The sequence below is a fragment of the Daucus carota genome, chromosome 5 (genome assembly GCF_001625215.2).
Source record: "Daucus carota subsp. sativus chromosome 5, DH1 v3.0, whole genome shotgun sequence".
Classification (NCBI taxonomy): domain Eukaryota; kingdom Viridiplantae; phylum Streptophyta; class Magnoliopsida; order Apiales; family Apiaceae; genus Daucus; species Daucus carota.
The window spans coordinates 1,669,150-1,690,513 of NC_030385.2; the positions used below are offsets into that span (position 1 = coordinate 1,669,150).

The window sequence follows — 21,364 nt, forward strand, 5'->3', positions numbered from 1 at the left end:
TATTTTGAAATTTCGTGCAGGGCCCTAAATAATTTTACCATGCCCGGTTCTAGTCTAGATATTGCAGATTTAAGAATAGAGAAGTACACTGTTTTGCTGGTGCCAGACCAAATCAGAGCTCTGATGTCATAGGTTGAGAATCAGTCCATCAAAAATTTTAAGGTGTTTAAAATATGTCCCAAATGAATATTATGTTATATTTCAACACTATCCACGATATCATCAATACATATAATTATGTTTTTTAATCCAGAGTCTAATTTTGGTTCTCTCATCCTCAAACTGACAACACACTTCAAGATTTTGCATCAAATTGAGTACTAACTCTAGTTTGCAGATCATATCTGTCCTCTTCATCATCATCCCTGATCAAATTACTTGCATGTTTACTGTAATCTATCGCGGAATTGGACACTGGTACAGTCTATTACTCTTCAGCCAGTGCAGCATAGCTTGATAAATTTCAACTAACAACCTGTTTAAGCATCTTGAGCTGAAAATGTTAGCAAATTAAATGTAGCTGGAGTTTTCCATTACATTATTATTATTGTAACTCATCATACACGTATTCATAAGAAATTAACTCGGTCATTAGGACATAGACTTCCTCCACTTGGAAGAAGATGATTTCCCTCGTGCCATTTTACCTGTCCTCTTATACGTCGCGTCTTGTACTAATGGCGTCCTTCTCCCCATGTTAATCTCATTCTCAGTCAAGTAGTCCTTTTCTTTCCCCAAAACATAATTAGTACTAGATATGGTAGTTTTCAGTGCTCCAAGTTTCCTCCAGTTTCCGAAAAAGCTAGACTTCTTCTTTTCTGAATGCAAGAGCTTCTCAATTTGGGCTTGCATGGTGTGACATTGTCCTTGTAAGGTAAGCACATCTTCTTTCAACCTCCTTATCTCCATCTGCTCTATTGTCATGATCCGCTTTGATTGGTTTCGACCATGCATGTGCTCGAAGCCTATCATACTCGGGCTGCTTCGTGCTCCACTTAGTGAACCGCTATGATCAAGTTGATAATTGAGTTTGGATTGTTCTGAGAAGAGAACTTGGATGACTGACCTCACGGGTAGTCTCTCGTTCTGAGCTGCGTGGAGGCATGCGTCTGGTGACAGTTTGCGGCTGTCTATCAGGCGGCATAGACTCTTGCGTTCGTGCTTTCCAACGCCAGGATGTGCCTGCATTCATGTCAATTTTAATCCAGGTTTCTTGCAAATATGACAGGCATCAAAAAATTTCTTACAATTTCGCAATAAATTCACAGTTCAGCACTTACTGTCTGTGTTTTTTCTCGCGGTTGAGCATTAAATGTTGATGCATAAAAACAAAATGAAAGAATATGATGGACAACGGATAGTCCAATATAGCTAGCTAGACTCACATGAGGCCTGATGACCTACTTTGTCGGGAATCAGGATAAGGGTGTTTTAATTCAAGAACGTGACAGTCACAGAGTAATTATATTTGCACTTTTAGAACCCTAAGATTTACTTGAAAACTTGGATAATGTGTGTGTGTTCCATGACTTTGAAGTCATAAAACACATGTTCTTGTAGCCCTCTCGGTTTAGACACTTACATCGATTAACTACCAATGATATCTTAACATGGTATCAGAGCTCGGTTTAGGGAGAAGGGTAAAAGCTTAAAGTTCAATAACAAACTGTACTGAAATTAGGAGAATCTGGTCTTGATGACTGATGAGATTGATCATGGCCCACAAAGAACTCCCATGCTCAACTACATATTGCCTGCATATGTTCTGCTATTGTCTCTAACTAGCTTTTGGTCTTTCCTTTTCTAATCATTTCCAATACTGAACTATGTACTGTATAATTGAAATGATTTCACTGAAGCAGATACGATTTATAGTTTCCAAGAAATTCGAGTTGAAATAGTAATTTGCAGACTAGTATAGTGTTAAGTAGCTAGAAAGATACTTACTTTGAGGTAAGTGTCGATGGCACGGTATAAACCATCATCTACTGAACGTCCATGGGGCGGAATAGCTCCAGCAAGCGCGATAAATTCTGGTGTTTTCAGTCTGGAATCAAGCGCCACTTCTGCAAGATAACAATCCACAAGCTTCCCCACTTTAATCAATGCAGCGCCACTCTTAAAAGTCTCATCCAAATTCACAAATCGCGTCACTAGCCTAATGACTAGTTCGACATCTAATAGCACCTCACAAGTATGACTAAATGAAGGTATCATCAAGTCATCGAGTGAGGCCTGGTCAAGTTGCCATGAAATCCTTTTCTCAAGCTCTGCACGGTACACATTCTCGACTCCCAACATGTTGGCTGACCGCAGGAGGCGTAGAAGGAAGCTGCAAGGCACGGAGTCTTTATCCGGGGGCAGAATGCCTATCAGGGTCTCGACGAAAAATCTCTTTTTCATCAGAGAAGCATTGAGACCCTGTGAAGGATCAGGGGACTTGGGAGTTCTTCGTAGACTCCCTTTACTGGACTCATCAATATTAGCTAAATCCGGGAGCCATATCGAGGCATAGTGTGCTATAATTGAGCCTATGAGCTCAGGACGGACGCCTTTGGCCTTGATGCCTGACAGAGTCTTGACAAAATAGTCCATGTCATCGAGACAAGCAGCGTCGTCGAACAAGCATTCCTCGGAGAATTGTGTGAATTTTCCTGAGATGTTGCTGGATTCTGGAGAAGAGCAGACAAGGTTCTTCATGTTGGTAAAATGCACTAGTCAAGTGTAAGATGCTGTTTGCACAGGGAGTAATGTATGGCTTATGTTATTCTTTGGAGATTTTGTTGCATGAATGAATTATATAAGTACAGATAGATAAAGTGAGGGCACAAAATAAGGAGAAACGGCATTATATGTCACAATTTCCGCAAGTAATGTTCAAAATAACAGAGTTAAGAGAAATGACCCAAAATACCATTTATTAATCCAGATAATCGAGCATTTTGATTTTTGGAAAAAATTGCTAGATCGTGTTGTGTTTAGGTCTCAAAATTATTATAAAACTTAACAAAGTAACGTGATCTGCCATTTAAACGTAAGATGTTACATAAAATAGCGTCTAGCAAAATGGTAGGTTGGACCATATTCTCCGACAGTGGTATTTGAGACATTTTTCTTAAAAATTGTGGCAGTGAGACCTTCACACCCCAAAATAAGATGGTGGGGGCGAAGGTGAGAGTGATGAGATAAGAAAAAGGTTACAAGAAGCAAAGGAAAGACACACATAACAAGAGCCAGAGGTGATTTTTCCGTTGGATGTCGTTTTCGTCGCGAATTTTGGCGTTGGCAGGGTGAGTAATGAGAGCTTTTGGCTTTGCTGAGGGAAGTTATCAGCAGTACTTGTCATACTAGAGAATAAGTCAAGTTCTGCAGTTGCAAAAGGAATATAGCAATGTCACTCATTAGTTTTCCAAGTATAGGTCAATACAAATGCATGGTTTGTACTTTGTCCGAATCTCCAATTGTTAATTTCGAGATTTGGCTTTAGAATTTTATTAAATTTGTTAAGTAAACGGCTCATCTTGATCAGACAGACGGATAACAAAATCAAACAGATCGGAGGATTGGAGCCAGACTCGAACCCGAGAACCCGTACGTGTAGCAAAAGCTCTAACTAGCTCATGGAAAATCTTATGGTACTCTAGACATTGAAATGAAACTGAACAAAAACACACTTCACCTCAAGCCAGCTTTGATGCCTTCCATGATTAAAAACGGAGTATGAGGTAAATAAGCAAGAAAGACAAAAGGGTATTTGTCCCGGAATGTAATTGACAAATGATTCATTTTCACTGAATAATTGCATTTGTTGTGTAGCCGAATTGTTGGTCCACCATGGGTCTAAATCAGGACCAGTAGTAGAAAAAATCATTAACTAGGCCCGCCTTAGGTTCACAAGCATCCTGTCTTGAAGAGCTTTTTGCCCCGGGCTTAAAAATAATTTTGCATTTTTAATGATTTATAAAAGATTTATCGGTGATTTCTTTGAATAAATCAAAAGTTTTTAATCAAATCAGGATATAATCGGTGAGTTTTTTATTAAAAATTAATCGGGGATTAATCGAGAATTTTTTAATAAATCAGAAATTTTTAGAATGTCTTCTTGAAATTAAAAAAATAACTTAAAAATATTTAGAATAACTTATTTTAATTCTATAAATTTTGAATGACAAAACTTATGTCATCAATCCTAAAAGTGTATGATTTTAATAATCATAATTACTTAATATATAAAATTAATTAAACTGATACTAATGAAAAAATTGGTTCAGATTCATCACACTAAATTATTATTTTTTGAGAAATCACACTAAATTATTTAAGTCATGAAAGTAGCTATTTTTTATATCCCAACGGCTCATAATTTATATGCATGTATGTTTCCCTCGTCACTTGCGTAATACTCCTTCCGTCCCAATTTATTTGTCTTATTTGATTTTTTATGATTAAACTGATCAAATTTTGATTGAAATTTACATATATAAAATAATTTAAAAATAAAATTATATAAAATATATTATTAGAATTTACATCTATTCTATTTTGAAATTGATTTTTTTGATTTTTAAAATTATGTAAAAATAATTGCTAATTACCGATCAAAATTCGGTTAATATGATCATAAAAATGTACAAATAAATTGGGACGGAGGGAGTGTGATGATGGGGGCACGCAGTGCAAGAGTGACAGTCTTGGTTTGTCACACCCATGATGACCCATCCCTCTGATGCTCCTAAACGAGGCAATGTAACAAACTGATTCATGGTCTACATTCCCCCAAACCAAACCAAACATGATCGAAAATCAAACCATATACTACTTGTATGATACATTTCACATGCCAGGGCAAGTAGATTAATCTGTCGAAAACAAATCGAACCAAACCAAACATAATCAAAAACCAAACCAAACATAATGGTACATTTCACTTGAGTAAAAATCAAGAGTCAATTGACCTTAATCATGATTTATAGAAGATTTACCTGAGAATTTTTGAAGAAATCGGGAATTTTTTGTCAACTCGGAATGTAATCAATAAATCAGTAGAAAAATTAAAACAATAATTAGAAATGTTTAGAATGCTTTTTTTTCGATAACAAGTAAAACTAAGTTGCCACTCGCAACCTGAGTAGTTGAAATTTGTATATGAACGTAGACATTGTCCATACTTGATACTCCTGCAAGACCAAGCTTAATTTATCGCCAATTATGGCGTCCACTTTCGAAAGAAAATCTAACCGGACATAGTGGGTGTTTGGTGGCCACTTATAAGTCGGGCTTCTCGGTTTATAAGTTAGAAGCACTTATTCGTACCGTTTGTGTAAAAAGTCAAGAAGCACTTATAAAAAGCTAAGAATGCTAGCTTTTGTTTCAGGACTTCTACTTATTTCTCAAACACTATAATCACTTATAAATCTTATCATGCTTCTAACTTCTACTCCACTTATTTATTTTAAGCAAGAAGCACTTATTTTAAGCTCACTCAAACAGTCCCATAATCTGTCTTTCAAAGAAAATTGCAAAAGAAAAAGTGGCTTAAATAATTCACACTAATAATATAGCACATTGTTTTATACTACAAGGAGAAATGGACAATCTTCAAAGTTGGGGGAGCATGAATCATGACATCAACTGTTACTCAAAAACTTCCATAAGAATATAAAAATAATGATAAGTCTAGCATGTAATAAGAATGAAATACAGCTTAATTTAACAGAACCAGTTTCAAAACTTCTATGAAAAATGAGGACACAGTAAGCAACATCTATTGTTGTTCCCATTGTTTCTGTATATAGATGATCATTTCCGTTTATTTCTATAGATTGTTGCCATGTTGTCGCTAAAGCCTCTGTCAAATACTCACCATCGTTTTCACTGCTTATATCTTACGCATTTATGAACTACCAGTAGAATCACCTCTGATTGGCCTTAGTTCCGGTCCGCTTGCAATAGAACCATTGGCAGGTTCATTTTGAGAAATTACTGGGATTTTCACTGATGCTCTTTCCATCTCTTTTTCCAGCTCTTCTTCTTGGCGCAAAGCAGTAAACTGGGTGTCCAAAGACTTGGCTGCCGCAAGCCACGCAAGAACAATCACCAGAAGTACACCTCCAAGGTAGGGGGTTGAGTTTGCAAGTGACCCAAAGGTCAAGATCATGAATTGCTGAATTAAAGCTCCTCCAGATTTTCCCAAAGGATTGCAGACAACATCAATGGCAGCTTTCCCCTTGACCTGAAGGAAAAATCAATAGTATGACAACCATGTAAAAAAAGTATAATTGCAAAAATACCAGAAAGTAGTCAACCGGAAACTCAAATTGTGTTTGTGATGATAGAAACGACTGCAAACATCCACTGTTCTACCAATGTGAGAAACTACTTAAAAATGCAAAATCAGGTTTCCAATTTACATTGTATTAATACATAACATTAATCATATAATAAAATTGAAGATAAGGCAACGCACCTTGGTGTCCTCATCCAAAGGAATGTAGGCCATTTCCTTGCAAGGATCAAATAAGCTGTATTTAGCACTTTTGCTGAAGATATTTTGCATCGCGCCTACATAAACGGCTGCTAGTAGTGGAGTAATCCCGAAACTCATGAGAGCAGGTGTAAGTGGGTCGCCAAACAAGAGTAGAGAGAAAAATCCCACTCCTGTGAGTAGCAGGACAGTTGGTGTAATCTTTGCTGCCATTCCCCAGCCATATTTATTAAAGATCCATTGACTTAGCAACATCATCGTGAAAGTTGCTATTCCAGTGGCAGTAGAGAAGTCTCCCATGAAGGAGGAGTATTCATTTGGGCTAGGGAACTGTCATAAGGAGAACAGAGGGAACATTAGAAAGTGAGGAAACTATATTAGCAAATTTAAAGGCTGTTTTTAGTTGTACCTGAGCTTTTAGCTTTGATTTCCATGTGACCTCAACGAGGTTGATACTTATACCATATGCTACCACTAGAGTAGCAAGATCCCTTATGTATGGAGAGGACACCAAAAACTTCAAGCTCTCCATCGTCCCCATTTTCGGCTTCTCCTGCAATGATCATTATTTTACTATGTACTTCACATGCTGGGATAACAATTACTAATTAACTGCTTTTTTCCGTTCCAAGAATGGAATAGAAGTAAAGTTATTATTATTTATAAAATAACATAAAAGGCCACAAGATAATGTTACACAAAGTTACCTTCTTCTTCTTACTGCGAGTAGGAAGAGGAACATAAGTGTTGACCCACCAATATAGAGCACAAATAGCAAGTCCCATCACCACCACGATACTCATCATCCCTTTAAGTGAAAGAGCCCAACCATCAACCCCAGGACCCAAATTCTTCCTCAAATTAGAGAAGTACTTCACTGTGCGTCCGGAGAAAATAAGGGCCACGTTTGCTCCCAGCCCAAACAGAGGATAGAATTTCTTGGCCTCATCAACAGTTGTTATCTGCAAACATAAGAACAGGATATGGTCAAATTGCAGCTGAAAAAACATGTCCCTGTTTTTTAGCATAGTACGAAAAGGCCCCATATCCATAATATTTGGTGCCAAATATGTAAGTAATTTAACCCTGACATGGAAACAGTTATACGATTAAGAAAAAACATAAATTTTTCCTATTTAATGGCCCAACACAACTTACAATTTACAGATCCATCGGAACAAACAATTTATACCCACATATACAGCAAAATAAGGTCCTTATCAGCTATATAAGCAACAATCCCAAACTATTAGCAAATTCATCAACAAAGTATGCAGGTGGTTTAATGTAATTTTAGAGTGAAGCGCTTGTCACACCACTAAGACACGACATAATCCATCATCCACTAAGACACGAAATAATCCATCATCAACTATATCCTTTTTAATTAGATATGTTATTCATTCCAAAAGTTCACCAGATTTCTCCATTACAAAGAAGCAAGAGCCGAAATATGATTTCAACACCAAAAAAACATCACAATCACTGAGGGACCTCAAATAGAATATGACAATAATAGATTCTAAAACCATATACATAAAACATCCCATGTACACAAACTATTACAATCAGCTATATATAGTACCAGTATCCAAGACTTGATATTCAACAAAACAAAGCAAAGCAAAATCACAAACCTTTTAAAGAATAACAATCTGATGCAAAGTATAAGTAAAATTGAACTAACGTCGAAGCCAGGAACATTATCCAATAAGTTGAGAATCGAGATAATTACCTGATTAGCAAACCCCCAAAACAGCACAGAGACAACAACACTGCCCCAAAGCTCAGCCATAACATAAAACAAACAGAAACTCCAAATCCTCAAAATGGCAAGCGGACCGAGGAACCGAGGCCCAAGTGCAGCAAGCAGCTTATCAGCCAGAGCAGTAGGGTGAAAATAGCCATTCAAAGGATACAACACAAAGCCAAAAGCCCCAAAAAAGGCAATAAATGGCAGCATAACAGTATAAAAAAGAGCCTGTTTTGACAACACATTAGACAATTTTGTATACAACAACATAAACCCAATAGCCATTGGCAAATTAACCCAAGTTTTCAAGAAAGGTATAATCTCAGCACTAGACCCTTTAGCTGTCACAACTAACACATCTTTAGTATCCCTCAAAATAGTGTAATTAAACAGAATACAAAAGAACATTAGTCCAAGAGGCACAATCTTTTTAAGGGTCACAATCTCAATACCCATGAATTTAGGAGCCTCAGCTTCACCAAAAAGTGGCTGCCCATCTGCCCCAGCAGCTTCAGCTCTGCAGACATGGCTGAAAAGCTTCTTGCTTTGAGATGGGCTTGTGATAAAGCCTTGAACTTTATGAAGGGCATTGAGAGATAGAGAGAACCCATGAAGAGAGGTGGGTTTTGAAGGGTTTAGAGGGTTTAAGGGGGTGAGTCTTTGTCTTAGGCCATTGGATTGGGGATTGAATGACTTGGGTTTGGGGTTTGAAGGTAGAGAGAGCAACCCTTTTGTTTGAAACGCAGCTTCCATCTCTCTCTGTCTCTCTCTCTCTCTCTGCAAGATTGCCTAAAGGCTTGGGAGAGATAACATGGGAAAGAGGAGATAGGGAGATAAGGTGGCGAGGAAGAAGTAGTTTAGGGTATGTCTATATACTGACATTGGGATTAGGAAATGCGAATCACAAAATTTGGGTTCATATAAAATAAAATTTTGGTGCATCGAAATTAAATATGAAATTCTTTATACCGCATATCCGATCAGTTTAGGAGTATGAGTTACATAATATCTCATATTTTATCGAATAATTTAATTGAAAATTATCCGCTTTCATTCTTAACATCTTAATTATTCGGGATAAAAATTAAATATGGATTTTATATTTGAACTTAATCATAAAGTATATGAAGATGGTTCATAGTAGTAATTTTTCCTAGTGAGAATTGCGTGATTTTATTTAATAGGAAATGACATTTCCTCAATAGTTAAATCATAAAACCGGCCGCTGAAATTGAAAAAATGAAATAAGCAGGGCCTGGTTTCAAAATAAAACAGAGCCGATACCACATTTACCTGTTGTTTCATGTGTGTGATACTTGTTCCTATAAATCCACAATTTCGAACTAATAATGCTACCGATTGGTGCATTGTATTATAAGTCAAATTAATGGTAAAGAAACCATGAATTAGCTCAAAAGGTTGTAGAGAAACCATGACACTCAAAAGATGAATGTGTGATACATGCCCCTTTCAAATTGTTTATTCTTTTTAGCACATTGATTGATATAAGTCCACTTTACAAGGGCGTAAGTTTATTTTTTTATTATCTTTAGACCTAATTTTACTTTTTATATATTCTCAACAAATTAAGGATGTGTTCAATATTTGACATATAAATTACTTTATATATCAGTATGCGAACAGATTAGAATTATGTTTAAGCTTCCGATTTATATGTTACGTCATATAAATGAAATAGTATACTCAGAGAAAAATTCTATGGAGACCACTATTTTATCGGAGATCTCTGGAGATCACTTATATTCTGCAATTAGAACACATTGTTTTGCAAAGTACATTTTATTAATATCACTATTTCATTAAAATGTTGAAAATTATTTATGCTAAACAAACAAAACATATATGTTTTGCAAGATCAAAAAATGTTCTGCACATTAAACAAAGTTTTGTAAAATAATAAGTTTTTAATGTTTTATTTGTCAAATATATAAAATTTGCAAAATTGTTAATAAAATAATGATTTTTGTAGAACATGATTCGAAAAATAATACGTTTTGCAATATTTTTATGGAGTATTTTAGTTGCAGTACATAAATGGTCTCCAAGTCTCCAATGAAAATGTGGTCTCCATAGAACTTATTCCAGTATAGTCATAGTAATATTTTTAGAAACATGATTTAAAAAATATAACATTTCACCTTTCGACTCGTGAATTTAGACTATTAGTAATATTATTTGAAATATATTAGAATTATGGAATTTAGACCCGGCAATTTTTCATACGACACGAAAACGACATAAAAATTTAGTGTTTATATTTCTATTTTGAGTACACGACACGAAAAATATACGAACACAAAGTAAACGACTGAGATGTCGTGTCGGTTTTGTGTTTATACGACACGAGGTACACGAAATAAATATAATTTTTTAATTAAATATTAATATTTAAGTATAAATATATATATTTATAATAAATATATGTATATTTTCTTTTAAAATAATGCATAGTTTATTGTATTGTAGGTATAAATGATTTAAATATATATGTATAGGCTCATGATCAAATAGAAATCACTTTAAAAAAAACTAGAAACCAGTTTCCCTACAACTATTTATAACTACGGGTATCACTAATTTATACTGCATTAATCACTGTTTTCATATAGTGTGTAAAAAGCGATTTTTATTATCAAAATTGAGAAAATCTACTTATCTAAACTATTGATAATCGATTATAGATGATCAATTTCATCTGTATGAAGGTTCTTGACGGTAGGATGCGGAAAGAGAAGTTGTATGATGATGATAAGTAATCGTTAGTTTTGTAAGTTATGATGGAAAGCGTATGTGATTATTGGTGATGATAGACAATGGTGGCAAGTCATGGAAATGTCTGGTAATGGTGGTAAGAGGTTCATTATTATGATTTAGGTGAAAATGATGGTCATATATATTACATATATGTGTGTGTATATATATATATATATTTATATCCGCGAGATATGCTATATATAAATTAGTGATATGTTATGAACAAATTAGTGATTTCTATAGTTAAAAATAGTGATAAAAAATTGTGCAGAAACTGATTTTTAGTTTTTAGGCTAATTTCGTGTCTATTGGAGTAGGACTCTCTCTCTCTCTCTCTCTCTCTCTATATATATATATATATATATATATATATAATTTTCATATAATTTGTAGATTTTTTGCCTAAATATCTAATATTTACATTAGTTTATATATTTATATTAAAATTTGATTTTACACGAAACACGACACGAGAACGACACAAGAACATTGAGGTACACGAAACGAAAATTCACGAACTCTAAATGGGTCGGTTTTGTTTTTGATTTTTGAGTACGCGACATGACAGAAAGTACACAGATCCGCACGAATCTGATGGTATTCAATTGAGATTGTTTAAAATCCATTAAAATCTGATGGTATTCAAGTTGATGGATTTTTTTTGAATTTCATAAAATGATAGATTTTGTGAGATTTTTCGGTGTATTTAGTGGAGGTATTCGATTGGGATTTTAATTGATTGTTTTTAGTCTATAGAATTTTAATGGATTGTATGTGATTTTAATTTGTGTGGATTCTTGATAAAATGTAGCAGAGTTGATAGGAGAATTTAATTAAATACAATGCTTCAAATCTCATGGTTTTTGGTGTGATTTCAAAAAACTTAAAAATACCACAAAATCCATCATTTTATGAAATCCAAAATCATCATCAAATACGGTCAAATTTTAATGAATTTTAAACAATTACAATTGAATACCATCAACTTTTAAAACATAATTTTATTTTATTTTTTGTTATAGAGTCATTATAATTTTGAACGCGTTGATGAGCGTCAAACAAAAGTTGCAGAACGAAGTGCAAGGCAAAACGCAAGTTGAGCGCAAAGCTTCAAAACTGGATAGTGAGACAGCAGGAGCCAACTGCTATCTGTACTGCGGAGCAGTGGAGTGTAGCTGCAACTGGGAAGCTTATTGTTTTGTACTCTACTCTTTAAGATGGACGTGGATGTACGCTACACCGTTGCCTAAAAAGATTTATAAAGCAGAGATAATAAAATCACAAGTTACACTACGTGTATGTATGGGCTCCCCTCGAAACTCTCAATTCTTTTGCAGATTAGACGCCAATATCCACAGTCCACACCAATTGCCCTGGGGATTGTAATTTGGGTCGAGCACAGGGGCGGATCTAGGAAGAGGCACGGGGGACACGTGTCCCTCCTAAAATTTCATTTTACATTTTTTCACCATTCTAAATTTTACAAAATTATAGAAGTGCCCTCACAAAATTTAAAAATATATAGATATTTTCTGAAAATTTGCTTAGTGCCCCCCTACAGTTTGAATCCTAGATCCGCCCCTGGTCGAGCAAGTCGAATTTTGAATCTTCACATAATTTGACTTAAAAGAGATGAGCCGGTTTGTTTGAACTTGATCGAACCAAAATTTATATGTGAACTTGATTTGTATAATTTTATGTGTCGAGTAGATTCGTTTAGCTAAATGAGTCGGTCTGAGTCATTTCATTTGATTTTATGCTTAATTGAGCATAAATTTCTACACAGCCACGACTAGTTTAATTAAGAGAGTATGAAATATTGCTTGAGTCCGGCTCGTACACGAGCTCAAACCGAGTTGAATCTTACTGTATTAAACAAGTTCGAGTCAGGTCGCTCGTGAGTTCGAGTTGCTGACGGATGTTGACTCGAATTACATGCCTACCAACGCCATACTTTTTCATAATATTAGAAATAATTTTAAAAATATCGGGATTCTTAATATTTATATAAAATATGATCACGTTATTTTAAAATTTGTTATTAAACTTTTTATAAAATATAATATTTTATGCATCTTAAAATACATTATAAAAGTAAACTCGTAGACGGGATAATAAGAGGATATGCATTTGATTTATTTGTGATTAATTTGAAATCAGTAATTAAGGCTTTTATTATTCTTGCAAGTGCCGCAAAGTAAATAATGAACTCTTTAAACATGCAGAGACAGAGCGAGCAAGATATCATTTGTTCACATGCACATTTATATGTCCAATTTAAAAATTACTCGGTTCTTGAAAGGACGGTTTACATGTGCAAGTACAAAAAATACTATACGTGTCACACTTTTATTAAAAAAAATTACCATCTAGCTTTTTTTAAACCAAAAAAAATTACCATCTAGTTAATAAATACTTCCTCCGTCGAGTATACATGTCCTCCTGAATAGTAAACATTGAGAACCGGATCTCGTATACATGTCCTCCTGGGACGGGGGAACCATGTGTCATAAAATATATTTGTGTAATTTAGATTTTTTTTCTAAATAAAAAGTTTGGACGTTACATTTATTATGAAAAAAAAATAAAAAAAAATTACAGAATTATATTCGGTTTGGCTAGTGTGTGCCCATGGGCACATGCTAAGCGCGGAAATTTTTGTATTTGAGAGATTTTAATTGGTGTGGTTGGTGTATTTGCAGGGGGGGTCCACCATTATCATGAGATAGGAACCAATCAAAATGATCCAAGCACAAAATTTTCCGCGCTTAGCATGTGCCCATGGGCACACCATAGAAAAACCGAATTATATTTGTAAGAATATCGAAACACGTGTCAGCATTGACAATTAAATAGGAGGACAGTGGGAGGACTAGCCCACTAGTCTTGAGAAGTTTGTGTTTTTAAGAACTCAAATACTCCCTCTGTCCCATTTTAATTGAGGTTTGACTTTTTGACACGTATATTGAGATGCAAAAAACTTATATCCACCCTTAATAAAAAATTTTAATTTTTATATCAAATTAAAGTTTAGATTCTAAACTTTTATTTGATATAAATTTTATAAAGAATGATTATGTTTAGATATGACTTTTTTAACATCTTAAAACACGTGTAAAAAAAATCAAAAGCAGTTAAAATGAGCCGGAAGGAGTATAGTTAAAAATTATTTTAAAAAAAAATTCAAATTACAAATTAGATATTTTTGGGCCAACTAGTGCACAACAAAGAGTTAAAGATGGCCCAATTCTTCAGCCATATCAGCTAAAGCACAATTCATTTTTCCGTTGTACATAAAACCAGCTGAGCTCTCAAGTAATTTATACTACTAAATAAGCCAAATTAATCCACCTCTTCAGATTTTGAATACAAAATGCACTGAAACTTCAAGTGTCACACTTGGGACCATATCTCTGCACTCTTTCATCAATCCAGGCCCTCATATCTCCCAGCACAAGATTGGCATTCTCATCAGGCTCCCCCTGGATCAACGAGTGATACATTCCTTCGTATAATTTTAGCGTTTTATCAGAGCTCGACGCCTTCTCGTATAACATCTCTGATCCTGTGTAGCAAGTAACTCCGTCTGAGGTTCCGTGGCATGTTAAGAAAGGTGCTGTGACCTTATGGAAGTTCTCCTGAATGTAGTTGGTCACCCTCACAACTTCCCTCATTGTTCCTACCCTTGGCTTGCCCGAGTATCGTCTGGGGTTCCCTGCGATTATCTTTAATTTGTCCATGTCCTTAATGGCCTTTCCCACCATCTTATTGTCCGGCATTGCTGCCCAAGTGTCTGCCAGGCCAAATAGCAGTCCGTATGCAAACAAATGCACCTTTAACAACACCGACAAATTTAGCAAATTGTTTATGACATAGATCAACTAAAGAGTGCGAAGCATAAACAACCAAGTTTAATCCACGCTGAAGCTTAGAATCGGCTCAATCAAATAGTAGTGCTTCAATTGAATTGAATACTGGTAAAAGGTGTGGCTCCTAATAATCAGTTCGAATATCAACTTTAACACAAAGGAGTAAAGTAGTAAACTAATCTTTAGATTGGTAGACCTTTGAGGCAAACACTCTGCTCCGATTCAGTCTGTGCTATTTAAACTTCAACCGTTATTTTAGCGTCGAATCCAATATTGATTCACAATAACATATCTTTGGATAAATAGAAATTTGAGGCAAACAATCGATCTGATTTGGTCAGCCCTATACAACCTTCCTTTACCGTTCAAGTGTCACATTCATTATTAATTCACATTAGAATCAACAACATGATTTCATCGTATTTAGGTTTGTAAACGAATAAAACCGGATGCATCAAGTTGTCTCACAGGTTAAGTTATATTCATGCTATTAACTTTGTTCATCATAATTACCGAGTAGGCTAGCGGCACTTGTATGTATAACACTAAAGATTCATGTGAATTCAAACAGGGAAGGAGCTACGGGAAAATGGTAATGAGGGTAAGGTATGTCATACCATCTAATTCAAGACGCTCCTCTTACAAAGGGCGTGGATTCAAACTCAATTCTCAAGATTCTTATAAAGTACCTTCTCACCTCTGTCTTTCGGAAAAAACTTCAGAATGGTAAATTGGATTATTAAAGTTCTTGTTTGATAGAAGGGTCTCAGTTCAAATTCTATTCTTAGCCTGTCAAAAATATTTTCCAAACTCCTAAAAGCTTCACTACCACCTATTCCAATCATGAATGCAACATCCTCGGATCTTTGAAATCATGTTAATTTGCCGGTTCTCCTATAATCAGTGTTGTAAAAAGCGCATTAAGCGGCCGATTAAGCGGCCGCCTAAGCGGAATCGGCCCCAAAGCGCTTCGATTTTGTACTAAGCGGGAGATTAAGCGTTTTTGAAAATTAAGCGGACAATTAAGCGGATTAAGCGGTCATTAAGCGGATTAAGCGGTCGTTAAGCAGTCAAAATGATGTTGACTTGCTAATTTTTTTTTAAAAAAAATAATTTTGAAATATTAATCTTTTAATAATATAACAATAATTATATTATAAAATTAAAAAATATATTTTATCAAAAATATTAAAAATGCATATTCTTAACGCAACATAATATTATTTTTAAATATATTAATATTATAACTAAATATTAAATTATATTTAATTAATCCGCTTATTGACCCGCTTAAAATTCCGCTTAAGCGTCCGCTTTACCGCTTAAGCGCTAGAAGGTCCTCCTGCCGCTTCGAACCGATTTGCGCTTTTCACAACACTGCCTATAATTAACGAAAGAGTATATCATCAATTACTCTGCTACAAATTACTTTAAAACTGTCCCGCACCATAGGTTTCATGACACAACCACCTAATTAATTCTCACTCTCTACGTCCCAGATTAGATTAGTTGAGTTAGTTGATTTTGGGCATGTAACTTTTCCTAAATTAGATGAGCTAGTTAATTTTGTGCAGTAAGTTAAAATGCATTGATCGTCTAGTTCCGAAATTTCTATTTTTAGTTTTTATTTAAACGAAAACTTCATATTTTGATTTTTATTTGCAAAAGTAAAATTTTAAAAATAAGTAATGTAATTATGTGATCAATAGACCTTAGATTATGTGCGCAAAGTCCATGAGCTCATTTAATTTGGGACGGTGGGGTAAATCATACGAAAAAAGCATCTAAAAATTGAAATAAATTTCGCAAACACAAAAGTACCTTGGACGGAATCATGGCCTGAGGAATCACAAACAACGGAGCCGAAAAAATCAACCCGGTCCACAACCCCGCCTCCGACTGAAAATACATAATCATCGTGATCATCCCACCCATAGACTCCCCAAACAAAAACGCCGGCATCTTCTCATACTCCCCACTCTTCCTCACACTCACAAAATAACTCAACGAAGCCGCCGCCACCTTGTCCACATCACCCAGATATCCATGCAGCCCCTCGGACCGGCCGTGGCCCAACAAGTCCGCCGCGAAAACAGCGTACCCCCACGTGGCGAAGCTGATGCAGATCTTCTGGAACAGCCAGCCCGAGTCGGAGCCGTAGCCGTGGGTCATGAAAACAGAGGCTTTGACGGGGCTGTTGGCGCTGAGTGGCGAGAAGGACTGGGTGAAGATTTTTCCGTGGGGGGTTTGGAAATATTGTTTCGAGTTTTTTACGCCCTGGGAGGCGTAGTAGTCTTCTTCCGGGAGGTCTCCCCAGAAGTTGGCTGCCATTTTTTTTATTTTTTTTTCTCGGTTGAGGACCGATGAGATGATTTGAATTTTAAGCACTTGAGTTGAGTGTTGAGGGGTTGGTTGGAGAGTTGGTGAGATGAGTTGCTTTCGTGTGGTGGTGGTCTGGTGGGTTCGGTTTTGCCGTGTTTGTTGAATTATCGATCTCGAAGACCGAGTTTATGGATTCAAAAATTAATCGGTTGTTCCCACTCTTTTGGATTTGGAAATTTTAGTTGAGTTATAATTTTTTGTAAAAGTCAGAAATATAACTTACGAAATGATAAATAAAAAATCAATCAGAGATTAATTAGCAAGCTTCTAATAAGTTAGGAATTTTTAAAAGACATTATGAACTTACTAAATCAGAATTTGTAATAATGTAGGAAACTTATATATACTCTCGTTATTTTATTTTAATTTATATATTGCTTTAGTATATTCAAGTTAATACTCTCTCCGTTCCACCAGATTCTAACCTCCGTCCCCGGCATAAATAATTTTTAATTCATTTTTTTAATAAAATTTCAAAACTTTTATTCATAATAAAAATAAAAATATTATAAAAATCTCAAATGTGTCCAAAAAATAAAGCAAAAACGTCCCGCATTACAAATTAAAACGTCCCGCATTTTAATTCATTTTTTTAATAAAATTTCAAAACTTTTATTCATAATAAAAATAAAAATATTATAAAAATCTCAAATGTGTCCAAAAAATAAAGCAAAAACGTCCCGCATTACAAATTACGCGCTGCTCTGCCTTAGAGCAAGTCCAATGGTGGTGTTAAAGAATGTGCTATTGCTATAATACAGCACTATAGCACCCAAGCAAAAAACTTAACTCCAATGGGATGCTAAACTTGAATGTAAAATAGCAAAATGCTAAACTTGATTCTAAATATAGAACCAAGTATAGATGGTGCTATAATTGCCACATAAGCATGCAAGTGACAAAATGTATTAATAAAATAATACTCCCTCCGTCTCTAAATACTTTTCCTGTTCCTTTTTTTCACGTTTGCCAACACACATCTTTGATCATTAATATCTTTAATTTCGTATTAGTATTAAATATAGAAATTTCACCGTATTAAAGTACTCACAAATACGAATTTAACAAGATCACTCATGACTGTATTTAGTCTTATAGATTAGATGTAAATTAGTAATTTGTCTCATGTTATGAACAGTCCCGACATATCAAACGAGAAAAGCTTTTAGAGACGGAGGGAGTAATGACAAATAGAGTTACTCCCTCTGTTTCTTTAAACTTTGCCCGTTTGAAATGTCGGCACTGTTCATGACATGAGACAAATGATTAATTTACATCAAATCTATAAGACCAAATATAGTTACGAGTGATCTTGTTGGATTCGTATTTACGAGTATTTTAATACAATAAAGATTTTATATTTAATATTAATATGAAATAAAAGATATTAATGATAAAAAATGGGCGTTGGTAAACGTGTCCAAGGCAAATGAGAAAAGTAATAAGAGACGGAGGTAGTATGTACTTTAAGATTATGTCATTAGAATATAACTTTATTTGGATATGTTTGGTTCTATTTTGCATTTATCATTGGAACATAAGTTTTATTTTAACACAAAAACCACTTTTTGTTTTAAATTATAACAATAGCTGTATCTATTTTAACATCACCATTGGACTTGCTCTTATAGAAATGATTCGTCATCATTATTCGTTCAGACTGGTACGAGTCCCTGTCGAGGGTAGGTGTGATGTTGACAGTAGTGCGTTTTCCACTACCAAACGTCTTCCAATGTATTCTTACGTTTACAACTATTTCCGGTCGGTTTTCCAAATGATTTTTTATTTTAAATTGGGATTTCTTATATACAGCAAAATGATTTGACATAATTTATTAATTTTTTGATGTCAATTATCAATTTCAAATTTCATATAAAATGATAACTTGGACTATGTACACATATTTTATGTATTTCGTGAAATAAAATAACTTTAATATTAATTTGTATACTTTTTTATTATTAAATAAATTCCACATGCATATTCATCTGAATTTTATTTAATTCATCTTGGTGATATTGTTATGCTATATTTAATAATAAATTTTCATAAATTTAGAAAATGTTATCAAATCTATACATGTTATTTGTCTTTCAAGATTTTAATAGATATAAATATTAGTATATTCTTTGAAAAGTTAAAAAATTGATACATGTGTGATAGATTTCTTGTATACCACATTTTAATTGTAATATTGTAAACTAAAAATAATATGATAGACCTAGCGTCATTCATTATTTTAAATTTGATGGTCATTATTAGTTTTATTTTATTATTTTTAAAAATATGTTTAAAGGCTGTATGTTAGATGTATAGTAGAATATATTGTGATTATATTTTTTAGGATCAATTACAAGTATAAAAAGACAATGAAGGACATCATGTTTTATGTTTCATATATACATTTTTATGTTCTTTACCGTTATTCTAAAAGCATCAACAATGCAGATGGTCACATTTTTGTTCAAAAAATGTGGCTAGTTTCATCCGATGTTTAAGCCCATTTTATTCAGGTAAACAGTTTCACAGTACAATAACAATTAAAGACTACTGAGCAAGTTTACGTTAAAAAATTATTAAAACAGGTAAAACTTGTAACTGGGCACTGGCCACCGTAGTGGGCTCGGCCAGTTTTTTATAAACCATCCAATGCACTTACCATTTTTTTTCTGCTGCCCAAGACATTTCACGAGTCCCTATGTAGAAAATGGGCATCCATTGGAGGTGCTCTAAGCATCTATCTGTCCATTCTTTGTTTATCACCACATATCACATCGTTTTTTTTCTCCTTCGTCTTGAAGTAACAAACTCCATCACGTTTTGAACTAGTTATCAAGTTTAAACATAATCCGATGCAGCACGTATGGATAGAATGATAATGTTAAGAACTGGAAAAAATGATATGTTCTGCAACTAAACTCTAAACATGGTTGAAATCTGCCGGAACTTCGATGTAGGAGCTAATTGTCTACATGCATTGCTCTTTAGAGTGATAGACTTGACATGTAACTGGCGATTTTTTAAAAGAAATGCGGTATAATGCTACAAAAATATACGACAATTGTTGAATATGCACCCCTAAAACAATGTATATAGTATTGTATTAAATTAGAAAATAATTACTAATTTATTTCTTAATTAATTTCAACAATTTATTACTTTTTAATAGATTATTTAGTATACAAAGACTAAAAAAATGGTAACACAATGAGTCCAACTCTCTTTCTCTCTACATATATAACATGTTCCAGTATTTAAAAAATTAAATTTTTTATTTTTTATTTAAAAATTCTTTTATTATACTCGTTTATCGAGTTTATGGATATGATTTAAGTGATCGTTTGGTTTCACGGGGATCAGGAATTATGTACGAGTTTTGTCCATTACAATACTTGATGCTTGATTGTAAAAAACAAAACTTAAATCCATAGCTCAAACGGCCAAGAATTTTTGATAACTAAAGAAAAAGGTGGGTATGATATGGAAGTAGGGCCGTCAAAAATGTTCGAAAAATTTGATATCCGTCTGAAATATCTGCATTCGTATTTGAGATAAAGCAGATATTATCCACATATGAGGCAAGTTGATATTATTCGAATCCGAATCCGACTATTCCGGATACATACACGGATATAGGCATATTCGTATTCGACAATATCCGAATCCAAAATTAAATATTGATGATATATAAGTATTATATATATAATATTTATTCTATGAATTTTATAGTGTGTGTATTGTAGTGTGTGTGTTTATATATTTATTTATAAAAACATATTTATAATTTTTTGTATAATTATAAAAACAATATAGACATGTATCATAATATCATTTGAGTTTTATGTTTAAAATATAACATATTTATATTGAAAGATAAATGTGTGTGTGTGTGTGTATATATTTATATATATTAAATTTTGAATAAATATAAATAGCCTTTAATGACCTCAACTCTTAACTCAAATTTTAAAAACAAATTTTGATTTGTATTTTTTTTAATTTTTTTTCAAATTTTAAATGTAAAAATAAAAAATCTGATGAAAAATCGGATTCAGATCAGGATATTAGCTGTCGAATCCGGATTCAAATATTATTTTTTTA

At 34.0% G+C, this 21,364-nt stretch overlaps 3 protein-coding genes across 3 annotated transcripts; all 3 read right to left on the reverse strand.

Annotated features, from left to right (window-relative positions):
- Window positions 1–453: 453 nt before the first annotated feature.
- LOC108220933 (root phototropism protein 3) lies at window positions 454–2,802 on the reverse strand. The gene is made up of 2 exons (XM_017394832.2): window positions 1,948–2,802; window positions 454–1,182 (listed from the first exon to the last, which is right to left on the reverse strand). Exons 1-2 carry the CDS (start codon window positions 2,698–2,700, stop codon window positions 592–594), a joined length of 1,344 nt encoding a protein of 447 aa, XP_017250321.1. The 5' UTR covers window positions 2,701–2,802; the 3' UTR covers window positions 454–591.
- Window positions 2,803–5,634: 2,832 nt separating this feature from the next.
- Window positions 5,635–9,202, reverse strand: LOC108223389 (plastidic ATP/ADP-transporter). The gene is made up of 5 exons (XM_017397621.2): window positions 8,220–9,202; window positions 7,192–7,446; window positions 6,894–7,037; window positions 6,467–6,814; window positions 5,635–6,232 (listed from the first exon to the last, which is right to left on the reverse strand). Exons 1-5 carry the CDS (start codon window positions 8,988–8,990, stop codon window positions 5,894–5,896), a joined length of 1,857 nt encoding a protein of 618 aa, XP_017253110.1. The 5' UTR covers window positions 8,991–9,202; the 3' UTR covers window positions 5,635–5,893.
- A 4,964-nt stretch (window positions 9,203–14,166) lies between these two features.
- Window positions 14,167–17,415, reverse strand: LOC108224003 (caffeoylshikimate esterase). The gene is made up of 2 exons (XM_017398517.2): window positions 16,703–17,415; window positions 14,167–14,845 (listed from the first exon to the last, which is right to left on the reverse strand). Exons 1-2 carry the CDS (start codon window positions 17,210–17,212, stop codon window positions 14,399–14,401), a joined length of 957 nt encoding a protein of 318 aa, XP_017254006.1. The 5' UTR covers window positions 17,213–17,415; the 3' UTR covers window positions 14,167–14,398.
- Window positions 17,416–21,364: the final 3,949 nt, after the last annotated feature.